This window comes from Peromyscus californicus, unplaced genomic scaffold (genome assembly GCF_007827085.1).
Source record: "Peromyscus californicus insignis strain IS unplaced genomic scaffold, ASM782708v3 Scaffold_18__1_contigs__length_77618521, whole genome shotgun sequence".
NCBI classification, from domain to species: domain Eukaryota; kingdom Metazoa; phylum Chordata; class Mammalia; order Rodentia; family Cricetidae; genus Peromyscus; species Peromyscus californicus.
In genome coordinates, this window is record NW_026294480.1 from 30,765,371 (window position 1) to 30,779,766 (window position 14,396).

Below are 14,396 nucleotides of genomic sequence, written 5' to 3' on the forward strand. Positions count from 1 at the left end.
AGAAGTTGGGGGTCTTAGGTGAAATACTAATCAAGTCCACGAAGATCAGACGAGACCATTCAAAGCGAGCTCTGAAGAGGACAGTGAAACGCAGTAAAGAGGCCTCATCTTGAAGACAATGCCTTAACAACGTCCTAACAAGGCAGGAGGTACTAGTTCCTGTGTGGAACAATCACTCCAGTGTGCTTAATACAGCGGTCCTTTAAACCACATGCCCAAAGGTCACCTAGACTCCACAGGTCACAGCGGGGTGGTCGACCTCAAACCTCCATGCTCTAAGGGAGAACTGCGGCTCTGTCTCTATTTAATTTTTCTCCCATCACTGTTTTTCCTAAAGTGCTTGCTACGTGCTTCCAAGTACTAAGTAAATATTGATGGAAAGTTCAGCTCCGCCAAGTGCATTCCATTTTGTGCCTTTCTTCACTGCGGGAAAGGTGTCCTTGAGGTTACGACTGTAGACTGCATACAAACCCATGCCTCATTTTATGTTAAAATTACATATCATCAATACCGAACAGAGTATGTCACCTAAAGGGGCCTGGTGGGTGTTACAGGTCTCATAAACAAGAGTTGAAGGAGAGGAAACCGCAGAAGAGAAGAACGAGAGAAGGGTTCGGCAGAAGAAGCTCAGCAGGCAGGTAGTAAAAGTCAAGAGTCCTGGCCTTTTGAAGCTCTGAGTAGTTCTGAATTTGTTTTTGTTTTGTTTTGTTTTGTTTTTGTTTTTTCGGTTTTTCGAGACAGGGTTTCTCTGTGTAGCTTTGCGCCTTTCCTAGATCTCACTCTGTAGACCAGGATGGCCTCGAACTCACAAAGATCCACCTGCCTCTGCCCCCCAAGTGCTGGGATTAAAGGCGTGCACCACCACCGCCGGCTAGTTCTGCATCTGAATTCTGGCACCACCACACTCTGTGTGACCCAGAGCGCTCTCCCAAGTACTCCGTGCTTCTGTCTTCTCATCCACCACAGAGACCCTGCTCACACACAGTGGCACATACCACAGCGGCTTCTCCCCATCCTACGAGATCTCAGCCACAACTTGTTCGCCCAGAAACACTGCCTCCATTGCCCCTTCCCAGTGCACCCTATTTATTCCCGAATCCCAGGACGGAGAGACCAGAGGCTCAGTCACCTCAGCCCCACATGAGAGGAATGAGGGCAGGTGTAGGGATGAGAAGGATGGAGAGGTGGAGGGGTGGCCAGAGGAGAAAGGAAGTAACTCAGAAGACCACCACGACTTCAGGAAAAATACCTGAACTTGTGTGTGGTTAATCAGTGGGGGACTCTTTCACCGTTTGACAGAGCTTCCAAAAGGAAGACCCTGTCTCAGGGAGAGGAGCCGCTGGGGGCCCATTACTGTCCAGCTTGCTTCACCAACACATGAGGAAGGACCAGCATCTGATGTCTCCAGCAGCATCATGACCCCCAGACCCGCTCCTGGCCTGGGAAAACCCCACAGGCGTAGGCACACGCTGGTTCAGCAGAAGGCAACGCAGGGAGGGAGTCTCTGCTTCCAAAGGAGAAGCAGGGCAGGTCTGGGGGATCCAAGGCTCCCAGGGTGGCACGCTTCTCAGGCTGTGCCTATCAAGGGTGGCTTACATGACCAGGCTCACAGGCTCACGGGCAGTGAGGCGCTCAGTGACAGAGCTGAAACTACTCCATGCTCATCACAGTCGCCCTCTGCCCCCATCTTACGGAAGTGTTGACGGTGGCAGCGAGGCTGTCCAACGGCCTAGGTCCTGGACAAGCTAAGGCAGAGGGGCACTGACTACGCTGTCCTCTTTGTTCGGAAGTGTTTTCTCACGTCGTTTCACATCTGACGTAGCTGTCGCTCCTACCGAAGTCTATTTTTATCAACGCACCACCCTTTATTCCCTTATCTGCTACTTATCTGTAATTCTCAGATTACAAACAGCGCTATGGAGAGCACTTCCAGAGCTGGGTGCGGTGGAGCACACTTTTACTTTCAGCAGAAGCAGCAGCAGACGATCTCTGGGTTTGAGGCCCTACCTCAAAAAAACAAAACCCACAATTCCCCAAATGAAAATCTATGGTGCTCTGATGACCTATCAGAGTAAATACCTGGACAAGAAAAAAACCCAGCTCCAAGGCTGAGTCTTTTCCACACACATGTCACGTGCTACATCAAATTAAAGTCGGGCATACCTGCCCACGGCATCTAGTCACATCTGTGCGGCTTTTCCAACTTCCCCCCCCTTGAAGGCCTCAGAGAGCCATGAATTCTTCTTACCAGACTCTATTACAGTCTCAGTGCTGTTTGAAGGGACCTTTATCCAGTCCATGAGGCAGGGCTCAGAACGAGATGAGTTGCACCATTTAATGACGTAGTCACAGGTCATGTTGGGGTCGTGATGCCACGAGAGGAAGATCCTCTTTCCCATGCCAACGGCTTGCTCTACTATGATGTCATCTTCAGCGAGAAGAGAAGGACATTTTATTGGCAGTCAGAGAAATACCAGAAGGCAAGCCTCAAGAAAACGGACAGTAGTCACAAAAATTATCTCAGTGTACACAAATTCTAAAAGAGTAGTTGAGCGAGATGTCAACGTTTAGCAAAGAAGTGTTGCAGTGTTAACCTTATTGGAATGACTACAGCATTTACCTTTATCCAGAAAATAAATTACAGAGAAGCTGGGGAGAGAACAGAAGAGCTTCTACAATCATAGACACATACTGGGGGCTAGCACCGGGATGAGGACCACAGCACGGCCATGTGGGGTGAGAGAAGAAGGCAGGAGGCTGGGGAAGGGCCAGGAGACCATAACGCTTGCTCTCAATATCCATCATGAGCAGAGTCTATGGGAAAAGGAGTCGCACAGAGCATGCGGTTAGAGTACCCAGAAATGGACGAGCTGAGCATCTGCGGTCCAGGACTCCTGCATCCCAACCCAAATGCTGGCCCGAGGGGACTATCTCGGGGAGGTGCAGAGAGTGGGAAATGGCTGATGCAGCAAAGCCGTGAGGTGAGAGGACCAGTGTGGGCAGAGGCATTTTCCAGAGACCATGAGACACTAGGAGAGTGGGTGTGTGTGCACACACTGGGGAGTGAGGGCAGGCACTGTGGCCGGGGGAAGTTTACTTTCCTTTCTGCTCGACCTGAGCCTAAGGGACAAGTGAGGATGGAGGTGAAGTGTGAGGGACCAGGGTGGAGAACAGCACAGTATGGTAAGGGGGCGGGAGTGTCCCACAGGGACATGAAAAAACAATGACCCCTCCAACTAATCTATATGTAAGGGTTTGGTTTTTTAAAAAGCCATATATAGGAAGGTTTTCCAAATAAATGTGTGTTCATAAAGCAGCTACTTCTGAACACAAGATGAGCCTCTGGTTTAGAATATAGGAGGGTTTGGATGTAAGACAGCTTTCTGGCTCAATGTGATGACAAAGCCGCAATGTGAATGTGAGCTGAGGCTGTGTAGCCTCCGATTCTGGGAGTGAGAGCTGTGGGCCGCAGGATGTAACTGTGAGAGCTGACACCAGTTAGATCTACCAACCACCTTCTCAAGGACATGCAGATCCTACATTCTGATGTAGGATCAGAACGCTCCAGTCAGAGTCAACACAGTAACTAAAAAGGACACACCACAGTTCCATCTGCAAAAGGACCAGGACCAAATGAGGGGTTACTGGACACCTTGCTCTGACCCCTGCTTCCCTGCACATGCCACACCATCCATTGCCTAGGTTTAGGGCTGTGCTGTGGTCTGGGTGTGGCCAAGTCTTTGAAACAACCCTGCTATACATCCCTGCTTCACAATTCTCTGTGGCCACTGCCGAGGACAAATCAATGAACCAGGTCAGTACCAAGAAACCACCTCCACCAAGCCCTGAGAGACACTCGGGGACCTAACCGGACTGTCTTTCTGTCTGCCAGAGTGGACTCATAAAAAGCTGTCCCCATACTGGGGAAGGACAGGAAAAGAATACGGGAAGTAACTGGAAGAGGAGGTGGACGTGGCCATTTACTGGTGACTCAGAAAGTTGTCGAGCTCTGAGTGGAGGGGAAGGCTAGCAGGTGGTGGGGGTGGGGAATTAGTGAAGGTCACCAGAGGGTAAAGATGATCCAAGTATGTTGTATATGTATGTGTGAAAATAGCAAGTTTGAACACACTACTTTGTGCACTTAATATATACTATAAAAAAGTCCCCTTTAATCCCAGCACTTGGGAGGCAGAGGCAGGCGGATCGTTGTGAGTTCGAGGCCAGCCTGGGCTACCAAGTGAGTTCCAGGAAAGGCGCAAAGCTACACAGAGAAACCCTGTCTCGAAAAAACAAAACAAAACAAAACAAAACAAAACAAAACAAAAAAGTCCATGAAGAAGCTGAGAAGACTCATGGCAAGTCACTGGCAATCTGTGTGCAGTTTAAAAGAAAACACCAAAAAAACCTTTAAGATTACATTATGTGGATTTGTGGTTTTCAAAACGTTTATTAATGTTCGAGTTTAGCCTTTAGAAACTTTCTTATCAATATGAAGAATTTCTATGCTGGGTTTGGAGGCTGGAGAATCAGGAGTTCAATGTCATCCTTAGCTACATAGCAAGTTCCAGGCCAGCCTGGATGCTACAAGACCTCGCCTATAAAAAAATTATAAACAATGACAACAACAAAAAACACACAAGGGGAAAAAATTATCAATTTACCACAAAGCTGTCAATTAAAACAAGTGTCTTTTCCCTTGCCCGGCCGCAGGCTGCAAAAACACACTGACTAGAGAAACTCTTAGTCTTGGAAAGATATGTTTAAATGGTCTTTGACCAAACAGTTAAAGTATTTCTTCCTAAGACTACAATCCTCAACAGGAACTTTCCGTTACTCTGTGACAAAGCAATTATTATCTTTCACGCATTTACAGGCTTCAAGTCAATACTGAGGTCACCCAGGAGGCTGAGGCAGGAGACTGCCTGTTCCAAGTCCAGCCTGGTTGTCTAGTGCGTTCGAGGTGAGCCTGAACCACATAGCAAAAATCTTGTCTCAAAACAAAACAAAAATTACTCCTGACTGTATCTCTCAATGAACGGCAGACACTCTTGTACTTGGTCCTCAGTATGCATAAAAATGCGAAGAGCATGGGAGGAGCAGGCTACTGAGGAAAGCTGGCACTGAGTGAGAGCAAGCCACCCCAATGGTTCCCACTTCCACCTGCTCCCGCGAGTTCCCCGGAGCGCTTACCATTTGGGATTTCCAAACTAGCTATTTTAGAAGGCGGTGATGAGCCCGCGGAGTTTCTTGCCACCACACTGATGATGTAGTCGTGTCTGTCAAGCCGTATCTCGGCTCTGTGCTGAGGATCCAGGATCTCAGAAAGGGACCGTGTCTCCTCATTTGATGAACACGACACATTGTAGGAAAGTATTTTCCCATTAGCTTCATTCATGGGTAAAGGCTAGGGAAAACGGAAAAAAAAACAAATTCTGCTATTCAAACCTGCAAAAGTCACAAGGCCTGGGCGAGGTCATCAGGACTAAACTGGGGCTAAGTTCCCAATAAAGAGTGACAAGAGACTAGGAAGCTATCAGCAGTGTGAAACACAAATTTTAAAATCCACTGAGATTATGGTTTTTAAAAAAAAAAGCATGGAATACTAAAAAAGAGCCACACTTGTTGTTAAGTATTAAAAGTTCACAGTAATTTAAGCATTAAATAATATAAAACTGTTTATCTTTATATTTTCCAGAATCAAAAATGTAAGGCGTGGCCGGAAGGACTGATCTACTAGAGGAAACAAGGCAGCGTGGCATGGTGTTCTAGCGTATGTATTCTTTTCCCCTTTTGCGTATTACATGACTGTTACAAAAACACTAGGAAATACACAAAAATTGAAAGAAGGGCTGGCCAAGAGGGCTCAGCAGGCAAGAGGGCTTGCCGCCAAGCCTGAAGATCTAAGTTCAATCCCTGGGATCCACAAGGCAGAAGACCCAATCCCCACAAGTTTTCCTCTGAACTCTCCACACACATGGTGTTATGGGCCTCATAAAATCAACGTAGGGTGCTCACGACTGAGGCAAGACCCTCTCTCAGTGCCTGGGGAATCAGGAATGATGAGAAATATGGGGTTGGGAGATGGCAAACTGAGCCTGTCTGGGAAGCCTCAGCTCCTTGTACACATTTCAGTGGCTTTGTGTTTCATGGACCATTTGTCAGTACAGCTCAATACGACATGAGCAAGTAAAATGTAAAGTATTCACAAAAACCAAGCTACCACTTGTACATTAAGCATTTGGGCAAAATAAAAAAAAATAAAAAATTTAAGCACCTAAGGCAACAAAAGATATTTACCTTCCAATAGATAATTAAGTTTTTTCCATCAGAGCTCCACTCTCTCCAAGTATCTGGTGCCCTTGAAGGAACTAGGAAAGAGATTTACAAGTCAGAATTTGAAGACACAAACTTCAAGACAGTGGACAGTATCAGTGACTAACATGGAGGTGCTTGGAGCTTCACTCTAGGGTAGCTAGAATTATCCATAACGTGTGGCTTCCATTTATCAAGTAAAGCAACAGAGAAGTGCTAAATGAAGCTCAGCTCTCAACTTCTACAGAACACAAGGGCCTAGAAAATGGGTTAAAGTCACTCTCCTGGCCACGCGACTGTCCCCGGGTGTCTCCCTTTCTTGTAGCCTTCTATCTCCCCATCAATAATTAACCACATCACTTAACTTACTGGCTTCTGTGGTTATATGCTGCTTTCCATTGCTCCACTTGCTCCATTTCCAGAAAGTTTCAGCAGAACAACGCACCCGGAAAGTGTATGTAGTATATGGATTTAATTTGTCCACAGCCATAAGATAACTTGAATCCTCGGCTCCTTTGAATGTGGCATTCCGCTATTTGAAGACAAGTAAATAAATTCGGGTGCTTATATGTATATACCATGTGTGTATGAATACATAATATGCCCATACATGTTATACTTTTTGGTAAAAAAAAAACCTGTCTACACTTGTAACCTAATCCAACCACATGTCACACCAGTTTGCAATTAGAACAGTCGAGTTCATGGTATTTTAATTCTTATGAAATACTTTGTCAATACAATTGTGTTCCATAGTGAATGAAAAGGAGTTCATGACTGCTCCTAGGTATGTATGGTTGAGGAGAAGGTTTTTACTGTAGATATGGGGGTGGGGGGTTGCACTGCCAGACTGAATAGCCTGGACATGGGGTTTGGGGAACGAGAGAGGAAGAGAAGAGAGAGGGAACAAAGACAGCACGTGGGAGCCAAGAAAGCATGCAGCCAAAATGGCTGCGTTATCTAGGAATAAGAGAAGCTAAGGGAAGGGAAGGGAAGCTCAGGGGCTAGAGAGGCTTAGGGTAGGGGGTGGGGCATGCCACCCAGGATGACTCTGTAACAGATATTGTGGGTAGGGACTGAGTGAGTCTAGAGACTTGCTCTCAGACTTTGATATGCTAATAGGCGCCACAGGCATAGGTTAATGGAGGAGCCATATGTCCCTTCTGCCAGAGATAAAGAGAATGACTCCTTTTAGAAGGAGGAACTATCTGCTTAAATCCCCGAGACAATGTTGGCTTTTGTCTAAATGCCAGTCTCTGGAAAAAGGATTTATCTTCGGACCTAACACATAGTAGCCAATAAAATACTGGGATGCATTTTTAATCTAATTATTAACTCTAAATAATAATGTCAGTTAAATTATACAGATACTGTACTGATAATCAGTTAATAACTAGTGACCATTAAACTTTAACCCACTTTGGTAATAAGGGATGAACTTGAGGATTAAATACATTAGTCCACGGATACTGGAAATCATCCTGGAGGCAAATGGTATGGTTTATATGTGTGTCTACGTCACCTAAAGCCTCTAGGATGGTACTGAACATGTAGTAAATGACAAAAAAAAAATTTCAATTAAAACAAGTAACATTAAAATGAAGCAATTTTACACAAATTTGAGGATGAGTGTGCCAGGAAAATCTCAGAACTCCTAGCTGCTTGTTACAAAGTGGCTTTTCAGGTCACACTGTGCACTTCTGAATGCTTTTACAGAAACCAGTGAATTTCCAAATTAATGTTCAACTACAGAACCATTTATTTCAGAGTTACCACAAATTACAAAAGGGTACAGTATAAGTCAATCTAATTATTTTAAATGTATTTTAAAAAAGTCCTGTTTTGACTTATAATTACCAATTACAACCTGCTTCCACTGATGCACTTAATAATTTAAAATTCCCTTCTACTCTCTGGTGCCAGTTAGTCAAAGGCTACAGTCAAAGTCAAAGCTAATTCTTTTTTTTTCTTTTCTTTTTTTTTTTTTGGTTTTTCGAGACAAGGTTTCTCTGTGTAGCTTTGTGCCTTTCCTGGAACTCACTTGGTAGCCCAGGCTGGCCTTGAACTCACAGAGATCCGCCTGGCTCTGCCTCTCGAGTGCTGGGATTAAAGGCGTGCGCCACCACCGCCCGGCCCAAAGCTAATTCTTAATCACAAAACTTACTGCATAGCAGCTATATATGCGTATTACACACTAAGCCTGAGAACGTTCGGAATAGCAAAAGTTGAACTTATAGTCTTTGCTGTCCGGTTTTATAATTGTTTCAAAGGCAAATTACAATGTTGCCATTACATTTGTATGGAAGGTCTTTGTTGGTTTAGTGCATCTCTGTAACAAATACTTGGAGAGTTCCTATGTGTCAGTTTGCTTTAAGTATTTTTGAAACCAAGAATCTCATTCATAATAACCAAAAGGAAAGTTTATAGGAGAATTTTACGTACCACTTCTTGTTCTGAATTAGCTTCACGAATTTCAATTTGACATAAGAGATTAATCTTGGCAAAATTTCCTGGTAAATGCCAGAAAAGTATAACAACTGTTGAATTGATGTCCTTCACTTTCAGCGAAACAGGCACATGAGGAGCAACTGTAAATAGGATCATAAAGATTAATGCTGTAAATGTTTAGGGTGAAAAGGTCTCCCTAGCAAGAACAATCCAGAACCGGAGTGTATGTGTATGTGGTAGGGGCAGAAGAGCAAAGGGGTTATCACTACTGCCAAAAAGCAATACGGTCTGTGTGGAGCCCACAACCCTTAATTTAGCTGTTGGTATCACACCAATGCTCTCAGAGAACTGTGCTCAAGGTTTTTCATCTGGTGTTGGGAATACTAAGCGGTGGGAGATCAAAATACGTTGAAGAGACTTGTAGTGTACACGGAGAATGACAAATACAAAGAGTAACGGACAGCCATCTGTCCTAGGTATGTGTGTGGTACTGATGCTGACTGTTACAGGACTTCCGTGTGGCTCAGGATTGGGGAGTCTTACAACGACTCTGAACTCTGAGGTACAAAGGAAGAACCATCCATCCACAGGGAAAAGGAGTGAACAACTGAGGGCAGGCAAATGCAAGCAATACCTTCAGCTACAAAATGCTGCCTTTTGACTCTAGGATGAAACAGGAAATAATGATGACAGGACGGAATAATAGATAAAAAGGAGGGGCTGGAGATAGGTCAGTGGTTAAGAGCACTTCCTACTCTTGCTGAAGCCCTGACTTCTGTTCCCAGCACCCACACTGGGCAGCTCATAACCACTTGTAACTCTAGCTACAGGGGAATTTGACTCCCTCTTCTGGCCTCTGCAGGTACATGCACGTAAGTGGTATACATAGCACATACCCACCCACATAAATAATACAAAATAAAAAAAGTTTGAAAAAATGATAAAAAGTAACAAGGAGGCAGTGGGACCCTCCCTCATTCCATTTCCAGACTGATAAAGTACTTGTTTTTAGCACTTTCTTCCAAGAGTCTCTGTGAGGTCTCAGGATTGAGATGAGCCTGGCATGGAGTTAGTATATTTGGGCTGATGATGGGACAATCATAAAAAACAAACAACAAAAAAAAAAAACTACATGTATCTTATTTCTACTCTGAGCTACATGTTAGTATTGGTCAAAATAAAAAAAAAATCAGAAATCACTGATATAGAAAGACATTAATAACTAATAAACAATTTGGATGTCTCTCAGGGATATCATCTTAAGAAATGCCAGCCTCAAATCACTATACACTGTACATAATAGACTCAAAATGACAAAGATGGGTTTGAAGAATGGGTAGCTGGTGCATTTGACAGAGAGACGGAAACAGGGACAGATAGAGCGACGGGGTGTATCTGTGTAAAGACACAGGCAGCTACCATCACACTGAGATACACACTGCCCAGACAAATGCAAAGGAACCTGCCCATGTTGCCCCTCCAGCATGTGTAAACACACACTCGAGTAAGTGCACACAAAACTGAGCACGCTGAATCATCTAGGTTAGTAGACAACCTTAGATCAACCTTACTGGTTTGTTGTCACCACTGGGGAAAGACAGAAGGATTCACAAAGTTGCAATTCCTTATTTTTGCAATAACTTCTGAGCCAAAAAAATATTGTAAAGTCAATATTTTCAAAAACTGTTCAAAAAAAGATGTCCAGAAATCAAGAATGAGTAGACAAAGCCATGTATAGTTTCCATCTAAATGACTCAAAATTTTACTTCAACGGAAAAAAAAATCATCAAATTTGAAGGTATTCATTTTAATGCTTTAAGATAAAAATCATAAAACATATGAGTTATAAAAGTGAAAAAACTCCAAAGAAAATAACCAATAAACACTAATCCCTGTAGTCACTTTCCATGAGTCCCAGGGTGTATCATGTGTTATTTTTATTGTAGTTATTTATAGACACTGGGCTGGCAACAGGGACTCACCTCTTTCAGTTACATTGATGATTACTACCGATTCTGCCTGGCCCAGTGGATTCCGACCAGTCAGGGTGAAGTTATAGATCTCTTGGTCTGGAAGTACTGGGAAGACTAAATGAAAGCTCTCATTTGTAAGCGTGTCCGGTCTCTTATGTATGATGATTTTTCCCGAAATGCTGTCAGTTAAAAAGAAAAATAACTTCAGGATTGTAAGATACAAATATTGAGGAGGGGAAAAAAAAAAAAAAAAAAAACATGGGCAGATTTCTACTAATCTTTGTAAGAAGTTTGTTTCCAATTAAAGACTGATCACAAACTCAAGGAAATGATGTATGATATAGAAAATGACCGGGCATACGCCACCACCTTGACATCCTTTATCCGGGGTCCTTCCTGTGAGGCTTCGGACAGAGGAGGCACAGAACGGCAACTGTATGGTGGCCAACTGCAGTTGTTACAGGACAGACGATGCCAACACAGCCTGGTCACTTGCGTGGCAGCAGTGTACCAGACTCCCTATGGCACTCAACAGGCCCTTCCGAGGTTCTAGCTACCAACGCTCTCTCCTGGCTACCATTACCTTTCAAATAAAGTGTAATCTGTTTCTCGTGGGCCCACCAGACCTGTTGGCCTCCCTGGATCCCAGGTACATATAATCTCTTTGAAATCATGTGTCTCAAAATTCAGCTTCTGGGGAACATCAGGCGGATCTAAAAGGAAAAAGAAAAACAAAGTAGTTACATATATTTTCCCTCAACCTGCAGTTTCATAGTATGTTAAATGAGATTTTGCATCACTCCCTTAAAATAATTTGCTGTTTATACATTTCCTCCTCTGAATAGTGCGGCAATTATCACTGTTTCTGCAAGATGGGTTGTTACAGTTTGTATTGCATTAGAAATAGTAGGTTAAAATACTCTAAAGAGTGACTCTCAACTCTGGTGTGTAAACTCCCAACAGCAACTTGAGAGATGAACTAACTTTCTTTTTCCTTAAACTTGACCTCAAAGTCTTCCGAGTTAAGTCCCCAGAATCTACAGTTTGGAACGACTGTCATCTGCCATCTGTTTACACACTGTGATTGAGAAAGAAGTATCGAGCATGCCAAAAGTCGTGGCAGATACAGAAACTAATCAATTTGCCTTTACTTTGGGGCAGAGGAAAAAGAAAAAGGGCAATTCTGGGAGGAAAGTGCAAAAACTTTAAAGTGATAGCTAAGAACGCCACAGCCTGGCACTTAACTGTAGAAACTGATCTCTCTAGTCATATGTCACCGAACATACACAGACACTGATCTATCCTAATGCTGTATGTACACAAATAGTTCTCATTTTCTGTGAGAGTTAAAAACTATGTGTTTGCCTGGTGAAATATTCTGTAAAAGTAATTTTGTTTTCCAAAGGAACTGAATTTTTCAAGTAGTACCTAGTTGTCAACCAAAATAGAATTTTTTCCTATACTCTCCCTAGAGATCCTAGGAATGCTTTAAGTTTTTTGTTTATTAATACTGCATGTGTGCGGAACGGGTGCGGGCATTTGTGCTATGGAGCCTGTGTGGAAGTCAGAGGACAACTGGGTGGAGTGGCCCCTCTCCCTCTATCTTTATGTGGGTTCCAAGGACCACAGTCAAGTCACAGGATTGTGTGGTGAGTGTCCTTATTGGCTGAGATTTCACAGGTTCCTCCAATGATAGTTTAGCTAATACTGAGGATAATTAGTGAATGTTTCACTGACAGTTTTATAATTAGACAATTAAATAAACACTGGTATGCTTATTTTGAAAGTTATTTTAAACCTAAGGCAAAATTACCCACCACTTTATTAAAATTACATGTGGAAATCTGGAATACATTTAGAATGATGATTATTTTAGGATGTGGAGTATGAACATTTAAGTAATCTATTTAAAGTCCAAATAATAAGAATAAATTAAAAAGAAATGGGGGTGTGACAGGAGAAAAAATGAGGGGAAAATATTTGAAATGTATTGATTTTCTTATCAAACAAATTAACTTATAAAAGAATTAAATTGAGGTTAGGTAAATCTAGATACAAATTACCTGTTTTTAATGCAGCAGCAAACATAAAATGCAATTTTTTAAAAAGCTATTAAGTGGGGCCATAGTGGCACACACCTTTAATCCTACCCTCTAGTAGAAGCAGGCTGATCTCTGTGAGTTCAAGGCCACTTTGGACTACCTAGGAATTCCAGGCCAACTAGGGATACACAATGAGACCATGTCTCCAAAACCCAAACCAAAGCTAAAGTAACATACAAAAACACCAAGTAGCTAGGAATAAATCAGCCAATGATATCCAAGACCCTGCAGTGCTACAATAGTTTACTAAGTGACAAGAGAGAAATCACTAGAAGAGACTAAAGAAACATCAGAAAATCCTCCCAAACTGTCTCATGTGCCTTTAATCATGAGACCCAGAGACCAACCTTAGAACTTACAAATTCACAGTACCAGAAACAAGGACATCATTGCTTGCAGGTGGCACCATACGGGAGGAGGTAGAAAGTTCAACATCAAAACTAAAAGTCCCAAACATGTAATTATCTGAGGACACTCTACACAAGCTGCATGGGCAGAGCAGCCGACCACTACAATATCTAGACACATTTTAGGCTTCGGGAGTGATAAATCACCTTAACAAAGGTCTCCCTGAGCAAGGGCATCCACAGTACAGGCAGACTACCTGAAGAATAAGACTTCTCACCCTTCATCTTCAGGTTGTCCTCAAATATAAAACTTAAAGGCTGGGAAAGATACAGAATGCTATCAAAATCACCATAATATTTAAACCTGGGTACTTAAGAGGTTACATTGGTTAAATGGGAAACTAATTGTATGAAATTATTCCTAAGCGATATCCAATTAAATACTACACATACTAAGGACTTTGAATCAACTATGAAGTTAGGAATTTAAATTCAACTTCAGTTGCTAGATGTCTCAACCTTAGTATGAAACTTAGAACTGACATAGAAATAGGTATGTAGGAAATAAGTTCCAGGCTCCTATACAAGGGTTCTAGAGCCTTTGTATAGTATTTGTATTAATGACAAGGAAATACAGAAGAAAGAGAATCAGCTGGCAGAAAAGAGATTAAGGTTGGACGAGGGCCCACACAGGCTAGAAGGAACTATTTAACATGATATACTTACAGCCTGCAAAGACAACCGTTCCATACACATTTTCGTCTGTTGTGAAAACCACATTTGTTCCACTGTTCTCGGAGACAGAAATATTCCGGATATGGATCGCAACGCTTTCCCCATAAAGATGGATAAGAGTTTGAGGTGTACTGCCAATCTGTCCAAACTTCACTTTCGTTGGACTTACACAACAAAATGTTATGTCTGAGCCTGCAAGAATCACTTTGTCTTGAGGAAAAACAATGCTCTCAGAATTAGGAGTCCCTAGAAAGAAACAAGAGGAATTTCAGACGTCTTTTCCACAAAACGGTCTCTTTAGAACGTCTTTTTTGTCTTCTATTTTCAATTATTTATTTACTTACTTATTTTTATATGTGTGTGATGTATACATGTATTCATGTAGGTGTGTGCATGTGTGGAGCAGAAGTTGACATGGGGTGTCTTTCTCAACGTTTCTCCACTTGACCTTTTGAGATGGGGGCTCTCACTGAACCTGG

The 14,396-nt window shown here is 42.8% G+C and overlaps 1 protein-coding gene across 3 annotated transcripts in view; it reads right to left on the reverse strand.

Moving 5' to 3' along the window:
- Positions 1-14,396, reverse strand: part of Lifr (LIF receptor subunit alpha) — a 70,158-nt gene that overhangs the window by 13,456 nt on the left and 42,306 nt on the right. For all 3 annotated transcript variants that reach the window (XR_008219481.1, XM_052743192.1, XM_052743191.1), the window contains exons 7-14: positions 13,909-14,163; positions 11,317-11,446; positions 10,743-10,912; positions 8,755-8,900; positions 6,682-6,844; positions 6,298-6,368; positions 5,191-5,404; positions 2,249-2,428 (exon numbers count right to left, since the gene is read on the reverse strand). Coding sequence is in view for 2 of the 3 variants with exons in the window: in XM_052743192.1 (XP_052599152.1) it covers positions 2,249-2,428; positions 5,191-5,404; positions 6,298-6,368; positions 6,682-6,844; positions 8,755-8,900; positions 10,743-10,912; positions 11,317-11,446; positions 13,909-14,163 (1,329 nt within the window). In the remaining variant the exon portion in view is untranslated. The remainder of the gene's footprint in view (positions 1-2,248; positions 2,429-5,190; positions 5,405-6,297; positions 6,369-6,681; positions 6,845-8,754; positions 8,901-10,742; positions 10,913-11,316; positions 11,447-13,908; positions 14,164-14,396) is intronic.